Source organism: Mastigoproctus giganteus, chromosome 7 (assembly GCF_048544385.1).
Source record: "Mastigoproctus giganteus isolate SK-2022 chromosome 7, ASM4854438v1, whole genome shotgun sequence".
Taxonomy (NCBI): domain Eukaryota; kingdom Metazoa; phylum Arthropoda; class Arachnida; order Uropygi; family Thelyphonidae; genus Mastigoproctus; species Mastigoproctus giganteus.
The window spans coordinates 76073516-76096855 of NC_143581.1; the positions used below are offsets into that span (position 1 = coordinate 76073516).

General features: G+C 37.2%; 1 protein-coding gene across 1 annotated transcript in view; it reads right to left on the reverse strand.

The window, feature by feature from the left end:
* Positions 1–23340, reverse strand: part of Helz (Helicase with zinc finger) — a 509821-nt gene that overhangs the window by 354608 nt on the left and 131873 nt on the right. Inside the window, exon 5 of the mRNA XM_090378353.1 lies at positions 7035–7414. Within this exon, the coding sequence (XP_090234479.1) occupies positions 7035–7414 (380 nt within the window). The remainder of the gene's footprint in view (positions 1–7034; positions 7415–23340) is intronic.

The following is a 23340-nucleotide window of genomic DNA, read 5'->3' on the forward strand; positions in this document are numbered from 1 at the left end:
TTGAAACAATATGATTAGTAGTATCGTACGCTTTGTTACATTTTGTGTTCAAGCTTTTCATAGCAATGCAATGGCAATTTTTAAATTCTCAGGGTAACCTACTCGTGCTCCTGTTTTGTAAATTTTCTAGTGAAATACACCTTTTATTCCTATTTCAGCTATTTTCAGCTGAAATACACAAATTTTCTTTATTCAAGTATAAAAATAAAGGGAAAAATAGGTAAAGTATACATAAGCTGAAGTTGGAAAGTTGTTGAATGCAAATCTGATTGTGAAATTTCTTTATTCTGGTTGGTGATGGTGTACAAATGTTTAGTTTTTACAAAAGATTTGCGGGGTTCTGCACGTATGCTGCCCAAAAAGGGGTTACAAACTTGGAATTCCGAGAAAAGTAAAAAACATAAGTCTGTAAAGGTGATTAAGATAGGAATAACACCATTTATGAACCAACGGTCCTGGTTATAAGGTTGTAAACCTTTTTTGAGCAAACAAAGGAGTTGAGAGGCTAGGGGTCTCCATCCTAAATAAACAAAGAAAACAGTTTATTAAGATATTTTTACATAATTTTCTGTCTCTTACCAGCTTTTGTTTAGCACCAAACCCCTGGGAATTTGCAAAAAGTAACCTGGAACAAGACATGTTGCTAAGGGGGACTTCTTTGTGTGTGCTTGAAGTAAAGATTTTAGGTGCCAACTCAGCATTGTTATGGGCCTTTATCAGAGCTTGACGAACAGAGTGGATGACCTCAAAGGAAATAAATTGGAGGATCATCAAGCTGTCAGCTACCCACAATGCCAGAGCTTGGACTTGATCATCAGGCAACAGAGCGGCAACTTCCAAAGCAGAAGACATTGGTCCAACACGAGCTAGTTGTCGGTGACTTTTGTCAGGGAAACAGGAATATATTGTGCAATAAAGATAGGTGGAATAGGGCAAGATGGGCAAAAGTTGATGACATTTTAGAACAGGTATCTTGTAAAGGCACAAAAAATATTGTTATACATGATGGCACTAATGACGAGTGGGAGATCACCAGAGTTACTTAAAAGTAAAGGGCAATGTTGAAAGTCACACATTAGGGATAAAATTGAAAATCCGACTTGTGCAATTCTGCTTAGACATGATAGGTGCTCCTGGATGTACTTTACACGATAAGGGCTCCTGCTTAGTTTCGCTGTTGTGTGCTCGTGTTCAGTTATTATCATGCTGCATCGTTCTTGTATCTGTTTTTTTTGCTATTGCCATTTCCTTTTCTCTTCTTTTATTTTTAATTGTTATTCGTGTTGGGTTTTTTTTTTTTTTTTTCATTTTTTTTCCCTTCATGGTTTTCAGAAAGAGAATTAAATATGATCGAGGTGCTTCTCACCTGCTTTTTGGTCAACAGTGTGAATTTGTTATACATGAGATGCATGTTAGTCACACCACAGTGAGTGACTGGAGGAGTTTTTTTTTTTTAGAGGTATGTGTAGATCTGCACTTGAAAGAAAACATTATGATTGATGGCGTGAGTGCTATTGTTGAAATTAATGAGAGTAAGTTTGGCAAAAGGAAGTATAATAGAGGTAAAAGAGTGAATGGGCACTGGGTGTTTGGTGGGGTTGAACGAGGCACATCACTGTGTTTTTCCACGGTTGTTGATAAAAGGAGTAAAGAAGTCCTCTTAGACATCATTAAGACTTGCATTTTGTCCAGTACTACTATAGTATCGACTGCTGGAAGTCTTATGATTGCCTAAGGGATGGAGGGTTTAAGCATATAGCAATAAACTGCATGTCATCGATCCTGAAACTGGTGCAAACACCAACAGTATTAAGGGATCAGGGAGTGCTATTAAATGGCAACTGCCATCGAGAACAGTAGATGGTCAGTTCGACTCATACGTGCAGAATGTGGCAGTGTATGCACTCTGAGTGAAGACCGATGTTTTCCTGAAAGGAGTTTAGAAATACATCAGCCCACATGCCAGGACTGATGAGGTGAGTTGCTTTGCACTCATGTAGGTTTTTTTTTGACGATTTCATTGTTTTCCCATTTATTGTATCAGTGGTTAGTCTAACACTGTTTTTCCAAAGTGGGGGTCTAGGGGGCAGCAGAATAAAAAAAAAAAAGCATTAGTGTCCACGAGCTTCAGCAATTCTCATTGCTACTGCTTGTGGAATCAACTAGTGATGCATTGTCAGAAAAGCTGGGGTTTGGCAGCAGTAGCCCCCAAAATTAATAAAAAAAAAAAAGCATTTTAGATATAGAATCATCTAATAATGCACAGGCAGGAGGAATCAGTGGTTGCAAGCAGTGAAAATTTTTGTTACTTGATTTTTAAAAAAAAATTGCAGTTTTGCTGTTTCTGTATTTCAGCTGCCAAATACTGTGATCCCCAAATAATATGCATTTTTGTTACTTGATTAAAGAAAAAAGCCATTTTGCAGTTTCTTTCTGCTTCATTTTCAAGCCACATGACATCAGCCTCTAATGTGCAGTCCAGAAGAAGAGGGGGAAATGCAGCGAGTAAGTAGAGTCACAACCAGTCAATCATTGCTCTCCCCCTCTTCTCCACACTGCCATTTTGGAGGATGCACTGTATTCTGGAGTTTTACCAAAGATTAATACAAAAGTTTCTTTTTATTGTTTGAAAATTTCTTTTCTTAAATTTTGTGGAAGTTGTCTCCTCTGTATTCTAACTGAAATAGATCTTGTAGGATTCCGAATCTCCATGTTGTGTCAAAAGATTTTTCAAGATCTAGATTTACTATCACCATATGCTGCTTTCTTATAAATAAGTTTGTAATATTTGTTTCAACTTTGACATATAGATCAAGTGTTGATCTATTTTTCCTAAATCCAAATTGGTGGGGTGATAAAACATTCTCTTTTTCCAGCAACCATGCAAATCTATTGTGCAATTTGTTCAAGGATTTTCCCTAAGCAGTTGATCAGTGAAATAGGGCAAAAATTATATGTATAGGAAAGATCTTTTCCAGGTTTGAGAAATGCATGCCACCATATGGATGGATACAGGTCGTTCAGAAAAATTCTATTATATAGAGCTAGTAGGATATCCAGACAATCATCGTTTAAGTGTTGTATCATAGTATAATAAATGCCATCAGGACCTGGTGCACTATTAGGCAATTTTGTAATGGTTTTAAGTAATTTCTCTTTAAGGAATGGTAGATTATAGGAATCAGATGTCTTGGTAGAGAAATTCAACTTACTCTGTTCAGCCTGCCCTTTCCAATGGAAGACTGGAGATTGTATGCTAGGATATCTTCCACTTAAAATCCGAATTTTTTTCTACACCAAACCAGGAATTGAGTTCCCAGAGTGGAAGCAAACGTGATCCAAGAATTTTTCTTTGCCTTTTTCTGAATTCTCCTTGCTTCGGCTATGGCTTTTTTATATGCAATCAAATTAAGAATGAGGGTAGTTGGATATTTCCGGAATCCATTCCATGCACAATTTTGTTTTGATTTTGCCGTAGCACATTCTGCATTCAACCAAGAGTTGTACCGCACCTGCCTTGCCTTACTTATTTGAAGCACTGTAGCTTTCAAAGCTTCTAGCAGTTGATCGTTGATATATATGACAGTATCATCTATTGGCAGGATTTCTATTAATTGCTTATCCAGTTTGATTAATTGCAAATATTTACTCCAATTAGCTTTTTAAAAATTCCATACTATTCTGGTTTCTTCTGTAAGAGTCGATTGTGTCTGTATGGAACATACTATCGGAAAATGATCACTGTTTTAAGGATCATTTAATACGAACCATTCTATACTGGGATAAATTTATGGAGAACATAGTGTTCAGTCTATTGGAGAAGTGATATCTGTAGCCAAACTGATATAAGTGTGAGATCTGGTATTCAGTAAATTTAGTTGTTGATCATCTAGAAAAGTTTTGATTAAGTTACCTCTACTGTCCATGTGAGAAGATTCCCACAGATGATGATGGGCACTCATATCTCCCATAAGGCAATAGGGAGGTTGAAGCTGCATAGTAAGATTTTTTAATTCCGACCGGGAGAGAGGAATATTTGGTGTAAGATAAAGGGATGAGGTTGTGATAGAAATTCCAATGGCAATTCTCACTGCTACTGCTTCTCACCCAAATTGGTTTTTAATGTTGTTTGCTTATCTAGTATATTAGTATTCACCAAAATTGCCACTCCCCCTTTGGCAGTTCTTTTATCATTTCTGTCTCTCAGGAAAAGTGTATAGTTTTGAAATGTGGGTGAAGGTTGAGGTGTTAGATGGGTCTTCTGAAGGCAAATTCAGACCAGTTTATACTGCTGAATAATATCTTTTATTTCATCGAATTTTCCACGTAAACCACAACAGTTCCATTGCAAAATAATATACTGCATTACTTAGGTCTCAAAACTATTTGTTGAATCTGACTTTCACACGGTTTACTAGATGCTGTCTGCTTTGTTTTTGAAGATGTTACTTCTGATTTCTGCCTTCCAGGCATGGAAGTATCCTACTCTTTAGCACTGGATGTTTTCTTGTGTAGCTGTTTTTGTCATTAATATTACTTTACTCCAGTCTATAATTTGATTTAGAGGTATTACCAGCTCCGTTTGAGTGGCTGTAGTTTGCTGTCGTTTCACTGCTGAAGCATAGGAACGTGAAGGTTTGGTTGAAAGTATCTGTTTTCTTGCTTCCAGATAAGACACTTTATTTTCTTCTTTGTATTTTTGTATTTGTTTTCCCCATATCCACATTTCGCATGTCTTCGAAGAAGGAGGGTGATTTCCATGACAGTTTGGACAGAGTGGTGTAGAGGAGGTGCAGTTTGCTTGATTGTGTTCTTTCGATCCACAGAGCGGACAGATGGGATCACTGCGACATGTTGCTTGAGAGTGTCCGTATCGCTGACAGTTGTAACACCTTATTGGATTTGGTATATATGGTTGGATTTTGCAATTTAAATATCCTGCTTTAACTGAGTGGGGAAGAGAAGGATTGTTAAAGGTGAGAATGATTGGGTTGGAGTGAAAATGCCATCTTTCTTCATCATTCTCCTCCTAACATGTATTACTTTTTGTTCTGTTAGTTTGCACAATAACTCTTCTTCTGAAACAGTCAAGAGGTCCCATTCAGTAATAACACCTTTCAATGTATTCAGGAAATTATGTGGGATAATTTCAACTGGCAGTCCTGCAAAATTCTTTGTTTTTAGCAATTTCTCAGATTGATGACTTAGTGAGGTTTCTACTAAGAGATCACCTGATTGTAATTGTTTTATCATTTTTGGTGATCCAATCATGGACTCTAGACTTCGGGACTAAGAATAGGGATAATTTTCAAACGGGTTGTGTTGATAACGAATGTATCACCGAAAAGAAAGGTACAGTAGGCTGAGAGCTGCTGATTTTCATTCTCTTAGCCTGAGACATGTTTAGTTGCAAGTCATCAGATTTATTGGTGTTAACTTTCTCCAATCTTGTGTTGTTAGTTTTTTGGTCCATTTTAAACTCCTTTTAGTCCTGGGTGGTGTCTTTTCACCCAGGTCCAGCCCCACCATTGGGAGGCAGGAATAGTGCCACAAAGTGACCAAGCAAGTAAAATAGAAGGTTAGTACAGAGAAAAATTAAGAAAGGTTACTTTCCTTTCTGGACACTTCTTCCTTATGCTTTAAGAAAGAAAACTCTTATTATATATTTGAGGAAGAAAAAATGTCTGAACTCAAAAGGGAAAACATCTTTCTAATATAATCGCAGGGAAGATCACTTGGCCTCAAGATTCGCTTGGCACCTGGGGCCTGAAAAACTGTGTTCGTTGTGTGAACTGAAAACACACACACACACACACACCTCAAGGTAATGTTACTCCCTCCCTGCCACCTGCCCAACCAGAGCTAAATCCATGATCCAGCAGGACCGTAAGAATTCCTCCAGCATCCAATAGAATTCTAACCTAGACTGCTCACATGAGTAAGGCAAAACCACTAATTCCACAGAAGATATGTATAATGTCTCTAAAAGCATATTTTCATTGGCTGATCTGTATGTTATGTGGCTGAAATACTTGGAATAACTCACATGGAAAATCCCTACTCTCCCCTGGGATTACCTGAATACAGCCATAACTGAAGACACTTAAGAATTTCCACAAGCAGGGACATGTAACAGTGATTAAGTGATATAACTCTATAAAAATAATTTTAATAGAGTTGTATCTCAAACTAGTTTGTCAACATTAAGACAACTGATTTATATGTTTATGAGATCAATCGGCAGGTTACAACATATTGTTGATCAGATGAGTCATGCGTTTGACAGCACGATAAGCTGTGTAACATGTAAGAGATGTTAAAGATAAACTGACCACACAGAACCGGAATACAGTTATAAATGTTTGGACACAGAGATGTCAGTTGGAAAAGATCCATCGAGGGATGCAAGCAGAACAATTCATATTTTCACAAAGAACCAGAACAGACAAATGTGTGCAGTTCTGTCAAAGCCAGAACTGCACACATTAGTCACAGCTTCTACGCTTCATAGAGTAATAGAGTAAAAATGGTATCCACTGGATACACTGTGGTGCCTTTCATATCTTCAGGCCTCTAAAAGGAATGCCAGTTTCAGCTGAATATTGAAGTTTAGCAAGCTATTGGTGATTCATTTCGTCAGGAATTGCCAGGAAGATATCCTAGATGTATGTTGTATCTACCAAGCAATACGCAAATGCCCTTAAAAGGGTTTTAGTTCAACCTCCTTCCTTATACAATTTCAAAAATAGTAAAATAAGCCTGTGAGAAATTAATTCTTATAAATTAGTTTCCACAATCCTACAGCAGCATCCACTATTGCTGAATAAAATATGATGGATAGAATAAATATAACCATTGCCACTAAAAGAAATTTCTTGTATAACTATTTTAAAGATATTAAAGGTAATATAAAGAAAAAATATAAAGATAAAATTATAAATTTTAGAAATAACAAAAAATATAAATTGTCTGTAATAAACATCACAATTTTATCTGCTATATAAATAATATATCATAACATTAAATTACATTACCTTGACAAGAGTTCATGCTGAGACATTTCTTCCATATACAATAAATGGTGAAATTTTTTTTTATAATCAGATTCTGTTAAAGAAGAATCCAGAGAAATTTCTTCATAATTTGACAAATCTGGCAGCCGGTAACAAGAGAGTAGCAGCTTTTCTTTCTCAGCTAAGCAGTACGGAGAGTTTTCAAATGGTACAACATATGAATTTTCTGTGTCCCATTTTTCAACAAATGATATATTCAATTCCCTCTTCTTTTGTGACCTTTCCGAGTGCAAAAGGGGAATTACATCAACTGTAAAACTTCGAACTAAAGCTGGATCACATCCAAAATCAAAAGCAATAGCTTGGCGAAAAGTACCAAACATTGATGTCTTAAATACCACCTGCAAGGAACGAATACTATTTATAGTAGTAGTTTACATGAAAAAAATTTTTTTTTATTTATTTATTATCATTGTAAGTTTGATACAAAGTTCCATCAGAATGATATATGCAAAATATGAACTGAAATTAAAAGTAGCATAACTAATGAAAATCAAAAGAAAGTTTTAGTACTCATTCTTGAGACTAAGAATTTTACTGAATGGCAAATTTCTCTGTCTGTATACACCTATAATAGTTAGGAATTTTAAAATGTAAAGGCTGGACCAAAATAAATGCAATATAATATGTTGTTTATTTCACAGGTCAATTATGTACAAGTATTGTACCCCTTATCCTGAAAACTGGAAGAGCCCAAAAACTGGGCAGTTTAGTTATTTTTCATTTTTTAAATATGATTATATTTAAGTTAAATAATATTTAAATAATATTTAAGTTAAATAATATTTAACTTAACACATCAAAAAACAGTTCACAGCACCTCCCACTCCACAGCTATGTTTAGTGGCTGTCCAACTTTCGACTGCCAAAAGTAAATGCTGTGGTAGTATAATTACTAAAGAACATCACATAGGAGCTTTGAACATAGAGATGCTTAACCAACCCATGTGTTGGTAACAAAATTTTATCTTAGTTGAAGCACACTAGAAAATACAAATCCCTTGACCTAGTACTTTTAAGATATGGAACAGAACCAAAATGAATCACAACTAACATAGAGCAGCATAGTATAGAGAGAGAGAATGCCATTTTGCCAAATAATTTACAATTGTCTCCATACTAAATAAAAGTACCTGATGGTTCTCAGTAAAATAGCAGTGAGTGTGGATACCTCCAACCATGCCAAAGTACATACAGGATATGTGTGAAAATCCTTGGGGTAAGGGAATCTTATATGCTAATGCTAATATGCTGCTCTATGTCATTATGATTAAATCAGTTCTGGTCAATATCTTAATCAGAATGTATTTTCATTTGTATAAAATCATTTAATTTGGATAATGTCTTCACTCTGTAAATAGTTCCTTAAATTTGTATAATAACAAGTATACATTATCTTAATTTCAAGCTTCCCCATGTCACACAAAAAAGGGTTCTATAGAAGACCTAAATAAACATAGCCTGTAACATTTTAGTAAATTGAAGTACCAGGTCAGGAGTTTTTTACCTTCTAATATGCTTCAATAAAACTATAATTTTTTTACCAACATGTGAATTGGTTAAGTGACTCCTCATTTAAAATACTTTAAACACTATGGTCGTCTAATCAGTATGAAATTCAAAAAGGAAAAAGTAATGAATGTTTGTTATAAACATTGGTTAAAATTTGGGATTAGCATTAGTTAGCCATCAACAAAACTCTTGGTCCTACAGGTTTTTCATTTCTAATGTAGATCATACTAAACAACCCAGAGATCTATTTTCAGAGGAAATAAATGCATTGAATGGCAATTCCTTTAACCCTTTATGATCCTCCCATTTTGCCAACTGAGTTGGGAGTCTAGGATTGCAAGCCAAAAGACAACCTGCTTTGCCAATAATTACTAAAGGCAGCCTTCTGTATCAGTTGTGATTATTCAAAACCAATGAGAGATGATTACAAAGGTGCCATTTACATGGGTTCAGCGATGTGCTACCAAGAACAATACATGGCAAACTTTAAAGTTTTTTTTTTTAATGGTAATTAATATTCTATGTATAATAATTAGAAGCTGACGTCTTTAATTGTTTTAGAAGCCTGAAAATGAGAAATACACATGCAATTTTTGTTTTTCGTGCATTTCAACATTGTGGGCTTCAAATTAAATAAATTTTTGTTTATGCTTGGTATGGTCATCAGAGGAGATGACAACTTCCCTGTAAGTGCTTCATCTTGGTTAGTTTGTTTGTTTGTTATTTGGTTTTTAGGAGCATTAGTAACTAAGGCCATATTGCTCCGGGAATATGCGGTGGTCATTCCCTGACCTTTCCGCATCCTCCGTATTTGGTGGTGACAGGTTTGAACCCCGGTCTAATCAAGAAGCATGTGCTATGCACTGCTGCTCCTTCCCACCTGGCTATGGAGGCGCCATCTTGGTTAGTCTATCAGTTCAACAGCAATGGGCCATGCATTTAAGGAAATGTTTGAGATGAATCTCATAGTGTACTCTACCTCTGCTCATAGATGTTTTTTGTACTAACGTATAAGTTAGTGCAATTGCATCAGTTTAATTCATAGCCATCTACCAAAGTACTAAAATTAACAGCATTTTAATTATATTTCATATTTTCAATACCTTCACAATGAATTGCCATGGCACTACCTTAAATAAGCAACGCTTCACAAGTGGAAAAGACTAATTTACTTATTCTCGGCAGATACTACCACCCAGATGGCACCTTTTCGAGGCTCGTTGGCCTCTCTTTGATTGGCGGTCAGGTACCCTGGTGCTGCAATAGTGACAACCCAGTTATGAAGTATAACTCCATAATATGAGAGATGCCTGTTGGCATACAGTAGAATAAACTATAAAGTATTTAAGGGAAAGAGCATGAGACCCTTGCCCTTAAATCTCTCATATTGTGGAGTTATACTTCATAACTGGCTTGTCACTATTGCAATGCCAGGGTACCTGTCCACCTACCAACGAAAATATTCTGATTTACGTCTACTCTATTTCGCTGTATAGTTGTTCATTATACTTATTACCCTACAACACATTCCACTTTCATTTTTTTGTTTTTTCTGGTCCTTAAGTCAACACCAAACTGTTTCAGCATTGCATTGACCACCCTGGCTTAGTCATTCTTCTTAACTAGGAGCATAAACCTACACCTCTCCCTTCCTGTCTGGTCTGTCATTTTCATATAGATGGCTGCTAGAAGGTACATGAAGGTCAGACGTTGTCATTTGCAGCTCTTCGATTTATCGTTATTTTGATAGGAAAAGTATGGATTCTCTAGGAAAATGGTATGTATTGGTGCAGTTTCAAAATACCTATCGGGTAAGTGATAGGTCTTTCAAAAGAGATATTAGCTAAGTGTAATTTTACTCATTTCAGTTTGAGTTTTTGACGTGAATAACTTCTATGCTGGGGGTACCCTACAGCGCTCAGGCTGACACGAAAAGTGAAATGTCTAACCGCTGTTATATCTCCGAAACTAATAGACAATAGTATAAACAATTTATACTTATTTTGCCAGATATATAATGCCATAGACAAATATGCAAGAAAAATTGAGAAATTGATATTTAATATAATTTTTTTCGAAAAAACTAAAAATTTCACATTTTGGTCATTTGCCATTGCGCCTTGGTTACTTTCACTCTAATAACTTCTAAACTATCATCGATAGACATAAACAGTAAGTGGCAGAATTGTTCAGTAGGAAACGTAGTTTTTAGATATATAAATAGTTTTGATGTAGCTCTTATGGTTCCCGAGTAATAATGCTGCAAAGTTGAGAGAGTTAAAAAATTCAAGCATTTTCAAGTTTGTTTTCGCAATATCTTGAAAAATATAAATGTTAGACAAAAACAATAAGCAACAAAATTGTTGCACTCTGAGAGCTCTACAAGGATATATAACTAAATTTCAAATCGGGTTTTTAGTTTTGGAGAGTTGAACAACTCGTTCAAGTAACTACTTCGTTCAGTTACTTCGCATTTGTTGAGCAGTGCAGTTGTGTTTCTTTTAGTTAAGTTGTGACGATGCCAAAAGTTACATCAACTAAATGTGTTCAAAGATTTCAACAAAATCCCAAATCTAACGTTGAAAAGCAAGCACCAAAGTTGGCGGTGGAATGTAAGAGAAGAGTCGTAAGCATAAACGCAAGCAAGATCAATTAGAGGCAGCTATCCGGCCATCAACATCGAAAAGAACAGTGCAAACATGCAACAATAAAGGTTACCACAAACCTTTATTGTTGATTGTAAGTGAAAATACCGAATAAAATAAAAATAAAACTGATTTTATTAAGCTTAAATTGTATTTTTTCATTTCGCATGACGTTATTCACTAATCCACCTTCGGCTCCATGGAGCCAACATCTATTTTTGGTTAAAATATCACTTTTTTTTTCCCCTACGTTTTGATAACAACAATAACCATTGCCAACAATAGCAGTGAATTTCCTAATGCTTATGCATTAGGCAATTCACTTGATAGTATTATTTACTGTGAATTTACTGTTACCCCAAATTCATGACGTTAAAGCAAAAATATTGAAATCAGATACTGATTCTGGATCTGTAACCTGGAGACCTTATAACAAGGCAAACCCAAAATGCACTTGCCCTTTAATACAGATGAAGACATTGACTTTAAACTGAATCCTGCATCTAAAAGAAAGCCAAGGAAAACCCAGATATTGTCCTCATGATCTCAAAAGAACCTATCTATAAAGAAGTGAGGTAAATGAAGCTCAAGAAAGCAGTTGAGAATCAGAGATTGAAGCAACAACTCAAGACCAATACAAACCTGACACTCATTCTCTATCACTACTTGATGCCATTTCCACAGTTAGAAATAAATTATAAATTCTGATGGCTGCACAATTGAACAGAATCACTGCAACTGTCAGGGTGAAAATTGTGGAATATTGGTAACAATTAGACTAACTTGCATATAGCAAACCACATCCTTCTAACGAAATTATATCTTACAATCCAAAAATGCAGAATTCAAACAGAATCAAAATACAAATGAAGCAAAAAAAAGCCACTGGTTCAGCAAAATAATACTCAACCAGAGACCAGTACTTAGTAATCTTGAGACCTACTGCCAATGCACAGCTTGATTCTAGTGAAGCTGCGCATAAAGCTATAGCAAGCCTGGCTCCATACATGAAGAATATGAAAGTCAAACCACTGAGGAAAATCAGAGGGTTATCATAGAGACAGCTTCAGTAAAAGAAAACATAAAGAACTGCCCAAAGGTTGTAAAACTGTGTTTAAAAGTTGAGTCCCCTAGAGGCAAGGGCCCTTGTTATTCTGTTTGATGTGGCAAAGGATACCCCATTCCAGACCCTGATGGAAAATATATACTATAAAAACTCTGAGTACCATCTCCCTGCAGAGGAATTTGCCAAAGAAATGGTCTTAAAACATTCAACCAGAACAAGTCATCAGGATTATTGAATTGCATATTAGAAGTCTCCACAAAAGTTGGAACATTCTGTGGGCTCACGACAAGATATACCCCGGGTGGACTAGTCACTGCTTCAGAGAACACTCTGTAGAGCTGAAATGTTTCCACTGGCAGAGATTCAGCCGCACATGCTCTCAAAGTGTGATCACTGTGCTATCCCAGGTCACATATATAATAGCTGTGAAACAAGAAATACAAAGACAATGTGTAGTAATTGCAAGGCAGTGTAACTAAGTTATAATCATTCTGCATGAGATACTAACTGTTCCTGTTTATCAGCGAGCTATTAAACAATACAAAACAAGAATAAATTATGGATAATCACAATACTTGCAAGGCACTGAAGTTCTCCCAATAAAATGCACAAGGAGCTTGTACATTAAGATATTTAAATTGAAAGAATAAATTCTTTCAATTTAAATATCTTAACAACCCAGAATCATACGCTCAAGAGGGAATGGTCACTGGGTTACCCCCCCCACTCCTTCAGGTTAGCAGAAACCACACCTGACACAATAATAGTAATACATACCACCTTAACAGTGACTAAAGTAAACACTCTCACTCTCTCTCTCCTAGCGAAAGACATCACTGCTACTTTACATTACTTAGAAACAACTCTAATAGGTTACAGATTTCTGGGGCAGTGGATGCTGATTGCACTGCAGACTCTGGCACCTGCATGAGGACTGTTCTGGTACTCAAAATGACCAGAAATTGGAGGACTTCCTTGCAACTACATCCATTGTGATTATAAACAGACTTCACAATCTGTCAACTGTATGGAAATCAAACACTGATGTTAATCTGGCTACTGCCTCCATAGTTTCTAAAATAACAAATCGGTGTGTCCGTAATGCCTGGACTACCTCTGATCGCAGAGCCGTAACGTTTAAACATTGCTCATCAACTGGAGCTTTCCCTCCCCCCACCTTACTATGACATTACAAGGTACAATATTAAAAAAGCTAAATGGGATACTTTCCAGGAAACAGTAAGAGAGCTGCTGCAGAGAATGCTGTCAAACTCGGCCCCCCCCCCAAAACCTTACTCTAAAAAACTTAGTTGAAGGTTCAATCAGGCAAGGAAAAATTAAGTTAATGCCCTAAGGGAAACCTACAGGACCCTCAAACAATTTCACAGCCTTTAAAAGGCACAGGAAAAGAGTCCTGGCAACAGCTGGTTGGGATGCCAACCCTTGAAGATTCGTATACCACATTGTCACAGTGCCGGATTAAGGTACGGGCTAGCAGGCCCCTTTGCTCGGGGCATCATTCTTGAAGGGGTGCCAAAAACAGAACGAGGCAAAAAAATATATATCCTTAGTAAAGGATGCTGAAAAATCATTCTGCCTGGTGCTCAGAAATACCTTCATCCAGCATTGCATTGTCACAAACAAGCTTCCACCACGCAAGGTAGACCCACCAAAACCATGAGCTGGTACCCTTTCCACCCTCAATTGGGAGGACATCATTAATAACATCGTAGATGCTCTATTCTCTAATGAAACACAGCCCTGACTCCAGCCCAACAGGAAATACAGTATGTAATAATAATCTAGCCTATTACTCTACTGAAACAGATCTCACATGCTCCCAGGTTGAACTAGAGGCCATTCTAGATTACACAAAAAATAATGAATGTCCTGGATTATATTTACTGGAATTAGGGCTGTTAAAAAATTTGCTTCCAACCTTCCCAGGCCAACTACTTCACCTCTGCAATCATTGCCATGTCCATAGGATATTCCCCACCCCATGGAAACAGGCACTTTTGAGGTTAATCTTAAAAAACCAGGAAAAGCTATCTACTGAGCCCAGAGCTTATCAGCCATTACCTCTGCTGTGCTGGGGATGATCCTGGAGAACATAGTATTGTGCCATCTACTTGACCACGATCAGATGGCAGTTATTATTGTTGCTGATGAGGTTTTAAGTGCAATGGCTACTTAGGCCATATTGCACTAAGTAAATTAGTTCATACTGCCTGTGTTGGTTGATGTAGAAGCAATTAGAAAACGGCTATACAGTCATATTCATTTTAGGAAGAAGAATTCTGTGAGATTAGATTTTTCGTCTATGATATGGGTAAGCGACAAAGGTTCCTTTAAGCTTGCCAGAGAACTGAATGAATGATACTAGCTGAGCATTATTATATAGAGTACATTCCAGAAGTATGTGTTTGACTGTGAGTGATGTATGACAATGATTACACTGAGGAGGATCATTCCCTGACAAAAGGAACTGACGGGCTAGAATCACTTCTTGTCTGTTTGCAACCAGGCTGGAAGCCCATAATTTTGTTACAGGTTTCATTTGAAGTAGTTTATTATGAATTTGCGCTTGCATTGAAGGGTCCATCGACCTTTACATACCTTGTATATTCATTTTATAATCAGTGAACGGTACTAAGGAATTCGTTGGGGCTGATCTGGATGGATCTTTGGCAGCATTGCAGATGGCAGCTCTGCAATCCGACAAACAACTTGGCTTCAAGCCAGGCCACTCAACTGAAGATGCAATGTAACAGCTAATAAGTGAAGTGATTAACACAGAGAAAAAATACATGCTTGCCATCTCTATAGATTTTGCTAGTGCCTCTGACATTCTGAGGTGGCTGAGCATTCTTAGAAGCTACACCAGGCTAATGTTTCAAATGTAATAATTTGTACCAGATACCATGAAACATGTAGAACAGCGAAAAAAAATCCATGTTGGCTCCATGGAGCCGAAGGCTGATCCGCGAATAACATCATCTGAAATGAAAATATATCATTTAAGTTTAATAAAACCAGTTTTATTTTATTTGGTATTTTCATTTACAATCAACAATAAAGGTTTGTGGTAACCTTCAATGTTGCATGTTTGCACTGTTCTTTTCGATGTTGGGGACTGGACATCTGCCTCTAACTGATCTTGCTTGCGTTTACAACTCTCTCTCTCTCTTGCATTCTGCCGCCAACTTTGGTGCTTGCTTTTCAATGTTAGATTTGTGATTTTGTCAAAATCTTTGAACATTTTAGTTGATGTAACTTTCAGCATCGTCAAAACTTAACTAAAAGAAACACAATTCACTGCTCGACAAATGCGAAGTAACTGAATGAAGTAGTTACTTGAATGAGTTGTTCAACTCTCCAAAACTAAAAACCCAATTTGAAAACTAGTTATATATCCTTGTAGAGCTCTCAAAGGGCAACAATTCTGTTGCTTACTGTTTTTGTCTACCATTTATAGTTTTCAAGATATTGCAAAAACAAACTTGAAAATGCTTGAATTTTTCAACTCTCCAAACTTTGCATCGCTGTTACTCGGGAACCATAAGAGCCACATTAAAACTATTTATATACAGTATATGTAAAAACTATGTTTCATACTGAACAATTCTGTTGCTTACTGTTTATGTCTATCTATCATAGTTTAGAAGTTACTGAGATTGAAAGTAACCAAGGTGCAATGGCAAATAACCAAAGTGTGAACTTTTTAGTTTTTTAGAAAAAAATTATATTAAATATCAAAATTTCTCTTTTTTTTTCTTGCATATTCCTTGACGGCATTATATACCTGACAAAATAAGTATAAATTGTTTAAACTATTGTCTATTAGTTTCAGAGATATAACAGTGGTTAGACATTTCACTTTTCGTAACAGCCTGAGTTGTTCAGAGTTGCTGTTTGCTGGGCCACTCTGAACAATCTTAATCAGCTCCTGAACATAGACCTGTCCCTGTCCAGGATGCCTTCACCTTTACAGATGTTCTTGTTATCACTGGGGGCAGACACCTGTGCAGGGCTAGAAAACCAGGGAAACCTAATCCTTCAAACACTGTAACAGTGAACACTACTCCACAAATTAAAAAACTCCAAAAAAAAAAACTAAAACAATCCTGCTGAAAGGATCATTAAAAAGATTGCCTATCATAAAAATCTCAGGTATCACTATCAAAATGGTCCACAAATTAAAATATCTTGGTATCATTTTTAATAGCAAAGTTCTCTTTCTACCTCCATGTTGACCACAGAGCCAAGAAACTTAGTAATTATGCAGCAATGTTCTCCAGGTTCACCAGATCTAACTGGAGACTTAAAAAGAACACACTGACTCTGATCCAAGAAGTTGTTTTCATTTCCAGTCATCTCCTATGGGGCTGGGATCTGAAATAACAGAACCAAAATAGATAAAATGAAAAGAAAACTAGATACAGAGCAACATCCTACTTCCCATAACCAAAGCTTGCTGTATAGTGAGTATCCCAGCCCTGCAAATCTTGGCAAGTATTCTCCCCCTGGATTTGGAAATAGTACACAAAAGTCTTTATTATAGACTTAGAAAAGCTATGTCCACCAAACACCTGGATATCGCACTAGATTTGGCAGTTGACCTAAAGAGAGAAATAAAAAGAATTATCACTGTGCTTACATGGCAGTGGAAACCAAACTGGGAACAGTCCACAAAAGAAGAAATAACAAGGCAGTTCATACTCAATGTGCCTATGGTTTCCCCCAAATCACCTCTCTGGTTTGTCCCTGGACTATATATGACACTCCTATTAAGAGGACATAGGTCCTTAAGACCCAGTTGACGAGCCTTGGCTTATCTGATGACACATGCCACACTTGTGATGCACACAATGGAAACACTTGCTGTACAAGTGTCCAAGCTATGATGATCCCTGAAGCCAAGGACTAGTCCGCCCTTTGCATCAAGAATACACCTCTCTTATTACTAAAGAGGAATACTACAAAGCACTCAACAGTATGCCCAAACTATTTGAAACAAGAAGGCAGAACCTTAGACAAAATATAAATGCCACTATACTATATATGGAACTGAATTCAGGTCCAAAACCATCAGGCAGATCCACCCCCTGGCTTTAACCCTACCAACCAGGGAGTGAACCATGCTTGACTCTTGGAGCCCTGTCTGGCATGAATGCTGTTGTCCAAACTTAGCCTTAAAAAATATAAAAAAGAAGCCTGTGCCATATATATTCAGAGTGCTGTGGCAAATGGAGATATAAATGATGACTGAATGAGAAAATCCAATTGACTTTTACTGTTTTAATTAATTGTTCACCTGAAATACATGTCCACAAAAATAATAATAATAATAATAAAATAATTTTTTTTTTCTTGCAGGCTAAGATGTGCAATAATAGAATGAATAAATTGTTCGTGTGTGTAAACATTGCAATGTCCAAGTAAATGTTATGCATCCTATCTATTATAAAAAAAAAAAAAAAAAAGTATGTGAGGTTTTATACATTTTTATTCAGGTACTGTTTTGTCTGAGTGCAAAAGGGAGTGAGTCATGGGCAAATAATTGAGTGCACCTGTGTCAATGTTACAGTTACTTGTGCACCTGAATATAGGCAAAAAAAAAAATAATAAATAAATCAAAAATTTGTGCCTTGTGTACATTGTAGGAATGATAATGTGTGTGCCAGACTGTTGTAAATGTATTGTGTTCTCGTGGTAGACAAGAGCTGGCCCCACCCCACCCTGCTTAGAACAATGTGTTTCCTTCTCTTAGGCAGCATGGTGTGGGATGCTGACACTGGTTTCAGCTGGCCTCATCATTGTGGGATGTCTCATTTTGATTGAGCAGCCAGAGCAGACCTGTACCTCCAATTAGCACACTCTGGCCCTAAGACTTTAACCCTCTTCTTTCCCTAGGGCAATACCCACTTCCCTCGCCTTCTCCTGGTGGGGTCTACTATCCTAAACACTTTATCTGCTCAACAGTCCCCCTGACCCCCAGAGAGGGTGGGTTGCCTCTACAGAGGTGTCCCTCTGTCCCTTTATTTTCTAATTCTTAGCGGGAGACTTCTTACCATTCACCATGTACACCCTTCCAGACTCAAACTGTCACCCCCCATGCTTGTCTCCAATAAAAATTTTCCTTGTTTTGGGCAAACCTTTGCAAACACAGTTGTTAATATAAATTTTAATAGTTTACACCAACCTTGCGTTGAAATAATAAAACAAAAAACAAAATTAATAGTTTAATAACTGGTATTACTAATTTACAATAAATTACTATTTACAATAAATATATAAAATATATAAAAATTAAAAGCGCTAAAATCTGAAGGCTTTCGAAGGCTCTACCTTCTTTCTCAACAGTACACTTTATTTTTGCAGTGCAATCTTAAATACCTGCAGGTTCACGGCACATGTCATGTGATTCAATAACACGTGCATTGTTCTCATGCGTAACGGAACCTGAAGTGACTGGGGAGCGCATCAGATGAAATCATTCATCCCCTCTAAGAATCACTGTCTCAAAGAGGGGATGAATCCGCATACCCCTATCTCTATTAATGTTGTTCCCAATGGAACTAATCCGCAAGCTCCCGAGCCACTTGCGGTCCCAAAACCTATGCGCCCGGTCGATGATAGTAGCCTCATCCGGGGAGATTTGATGCTGTTTCTCCCAATAATGCTCCGCCATGGCTGATTTCGCATAATCTGCATTCCTTATCTTCTTCGTGTGCTCCCCCAGACGATCCTTAAAACGCCATTTAGTTTCCCCCCACATAACGTTCCCCCACAATCCAGGCACTTAATGCTATAAACGACCCCACTTACACTTTCTTTTGGAATGGATCTTTCACTTGTGACAACACTGTGTGCAACTCACATCCTGGCAGCTGCACACACGTCTGATGGTCCCGTAATACACAGGCTAGTTGCCCGGTTAGACCCGGATAATAGGGAATGTGTGTGGTGGCTATCGGCGTAAATGCCTCACCTCTCCTCTGTTCTCCTTTGATATAATTATTTATGATCCTCTGGGGGTAACCACACCTCAGGAAATCCGCCGTGATGTGCTCTAACTCTTTCTTTCTATCCTCGGAGGTGCTACAATGTGATTTAGCCCTGTCTATTAGTGTTCTAATCACACTGTTCTTGTGATGGTTGTGGATTATAGTGTGAATTATAGTGTGAATACTGACCTTTACACATAGGTTTTCTGTAAACCCTAGTCTTTAAACACGGGCCTTCTCTGTAGACCAACACATCCAAGAACAGTAAAACCTCTCGTACTTTCACCTCCGAGGTAAAATGTATAAATGGGGAGAAGCCATTAAGAAAATTCAAAACCTCATCTTCACTCCCTTTTCGAATAATTGAGAACGTATCATCTACATATCTTTTCCACGGACGCATAGGGAGAACCATATCACTAAATATTCTAGTCTCGAGCTCCTCCATTGCCAAATTAGCAATAATCGCATAATGGGGGAGCCCATTGCTGCCCCGTGAACCTGCTTATACATAGTGCTACAAAACACCATAGTGGTGCATGATAAACATAATTCTATACCTTTACAAATGTCCTCCACGTCTAGTTGGGTCCTACTATTTAAGGTGACATCTAAGATAAGATGTCACTTCCGGTTCTGTTACGAATGAGAACAATGCATGTGTTATTGAATCACATGACATGTGCCGCAAACCTGCAGGTATTTAAGATTGCACTGCAAAAATAAAGCGTACTGTTGAGAAAGAAGGCAGACCCTTCAAAAGCTTCAGATTTTAGTGCTTTTAATTCTGTATATTTTATTGTATTTTATGGTATTCTTTTTCATTTCTTTTCTTTTTATATACTTATTGTAAATAGTAATTTATTGTAAATTAGTAATACCAATTATTAAACTATTAATTTTGTTTTTGGTTTTATTATTTCAACGCAAGGTTCGTGTAAACTACTAAAATTTATATTATGAATATGCCCAACCCCAGAGGCCTATTTCAAGAACACAGTTGTTGTCGGGGTTACTGAGGGGGACCCTACTGCCTGGCCCACCTCCACATGGTAAAGGATGAGAAATGGTGAGACCTTGGTTTCCAAGGGCCCAATGGCAAAGAGGCCAACACAATGTGTAGTTTGTGCAATTATACACAAACTACACTTTCCTTTACAGTCTGTTTTGTGTCATAAAAGATCATCAAGGAGTTGGGGGAAAATCCAAGAGGCTGCAAGACCTGTAACACTATACACTATGTCCCTTCATTACACATTATACTCCCCATATTCAAATTCTACATCCATTATGTCTGTAACATGACATCTCCAATATCCTCTACAGTGTCTGCATTTCACGACTTAACCAGTACCTCAAATTTAAATTTATTTACACTGCGCTTAATATGCAATTATAGCTGTATTTGTTCTTACTCTCATTTACTGAAACACAGCAGGCCTTGAAATCCCCAACACCTTGCATTCCAGGCTGCTGCCTGTTCCAATAGTGTGTGAGAATCACTTCCATCTTTGCACCTGGATGTTTTTAATCTATTAGTCTTTTTATCCCTAAGGCTAGCAGTTTTCTGAGCCACCTAACATTGTCTCAATAACATCAGTAAATATCCTTGCACCCCTCTATTTAAGTGTATCCTGTCCCCTGTAGAAACAATCTCTCCTGTTAACAAGCACAGGCAACACTCAGAAAAATTTTAACCAACATGCATTGCACAATCTCTCCAGGGGCAAATGGATTAACAAGACTCTGATCACGTAATCCCTCCTAGCAGTTTGAGGGTAGACGTGGTACGAAGCAGACATGCACGTGCGGGGGTAAGCTTGATTAGTATATGGCAGAGGCGAGTGGATCTTTATTGCAGCAGTTTTCGATTTTTATATCAGTTTTACTATGCATTTCTTTATATTGAAGAAAGAAGCAGATGAAGGGAAGTAATCTAAATGAGGTAAAAGGGTTCTTAGTGTTTAGTTTTGTAGTTTTTATAACTTTAGATTTATTGGAGCAATGCGGTCGATACAATGATCACCTGGTGAGCGTATTGCTGCCAACACTCATACTTCGAACGCTCAGAAGTTGAAAAATATTGGTTTTTCATTGATAAAAAATAGCTGTAGGTATATTTTTAATGGTAGGGAATTGGAATATAAGTAGAAATTAGACTTATTTTTTATTTTTGAAGGACTTTTCTTTGTTTACGGCCAAAAATTAAATTTTTCTAGCCAGAAAGGAAAACTCAAAAAACTTGGGTTTGAATAACCTCACTAAAACAAAAAACACATCGTGTTCCCAAGGAAGTCAGCAAAAAGAATAGTTTATCAAAATGGCAAATAAAGACCAAAATATGGAAAGAAAAAAAAAAAAAAAATTCAATAATACCAATTGCAATTAATTTAGACCGCCTCCCTGAGGAAGGTATGGAAGACTTAGAAAGTTGTCCCCCTGGCTCTTTGTGCTAAGAAGACAAGAAAGGGGAAGAATCTAACATAAGCAGAACAAAGAAAAGAATATGCAGAACCAGACCTGCAAAAAAAAAAAAAAAAAAGAAAAAGAAAAAGAAAGGAAATTGGACATGTTAAATAAAATATCAGATCCTATAAAATGTTTGTTTGTTTGTTTGTTATTTGGTTTTAAGGAGCATTAGCAACTAAGGCCATATTACTCCGGGATATGCGGTGGTCATTCTCTGACCTTTCCGCATCCTCCGTATTTGGTGGTGACGGGCTTGAACTTGAACCCTGGTCTAATCAAGAAGTGTGTGCTACGCACTGCTGCTCCTTCCCACCTGGCTATGGAGGCGCCCCCTATAAAACGTGAAAGAAAAGGGTGCCTCTGTAGCCAGGTGGGCAGGAACAGCAGTGCACAGCACACGCTTCTTGATTAGACGGGGGTTCTAGCCCAGGGTCCACCAAATACAGAGGGTGCGGAAAGGTCAGAGAATGACCACCGCATATCCCCAGAGCAATATGGCCTTAGTTGCTAATGCTCCTAAAAACCAAACATATCTAAAAGAATGTATGCACAAAACAGACCAATGTAAACAGAATGTATGCACAAACAGGATCAAATCTGCCATAAGAATGCAAATCGTGAACTGCTGGTCTATATTGGAACAGAGACTTATAGAACAAAATAGAAAATAGAGTCCTAAAATCAAAGATTGTGACAGTGACAGAAGAGAAAAGATAATTACAAGAATATGAACACTGTCAGTTATTTTCATATAGTAAGGGCCAACAAAAAAGGAGTCCAAACCTAGACCAGGAGCTGTGGATGCTTTTCAGCCTCCAACATCTCCAGACATAACTATTACATTAATTCCTGGACATCGTTGTAACATTTATGACCTCTAAGCCAGCCTATTAATGTCCTTGTTAATGAGCTACAGGAAATATTTGGTGCTCATACTTTATCTCGGGTGCCTGCCTGGCAACCCAAAGGTCGCAGGTTCAAATCCCACTTTGGGCTTGGATCAGAGTAGTGCAAAAATCTTGGGAGGTGCATTATGGCCACAGAAGCCAATGCACCAACAACTAACAAAAAACAAAAAACTTTATCTCGATCTCTGACCTTGCATCCAAAATAGAGTTCATAGGTTTTTATCACAAGTGTGGCAGTGACTTCTGCTGCGATTTTAATACCACTTCTCTGCAAATGTAGCAAAAGCTATCAGGCTTATACTTTGGCAAGAACATGACATATTTCATATATGGTTGAGGTATGAACACACAAAAACACAATTAAGAAATTGTACATTTTTATTTCTAATTTAAACACTGTTCATGATTTACACTAATGCACACAACAATTGTTTGCAAACACTTATTCACTAAAACATTTGTTTACAAACACTAATTTACTAAAACACTTTTTCAACATATGCTCTCTGAAACAACACTTTTTGAAATACGAAAATGCTTGATTGGTGCGGAACCCACTTGTATATATACCAGTAGAGGAGTTTCTAGAGGAAAAAAATAATGAAAGTACAGCAAAAGTTCTAGAGCCTTCCAGAAACATCCCAACCTTTATTCCGT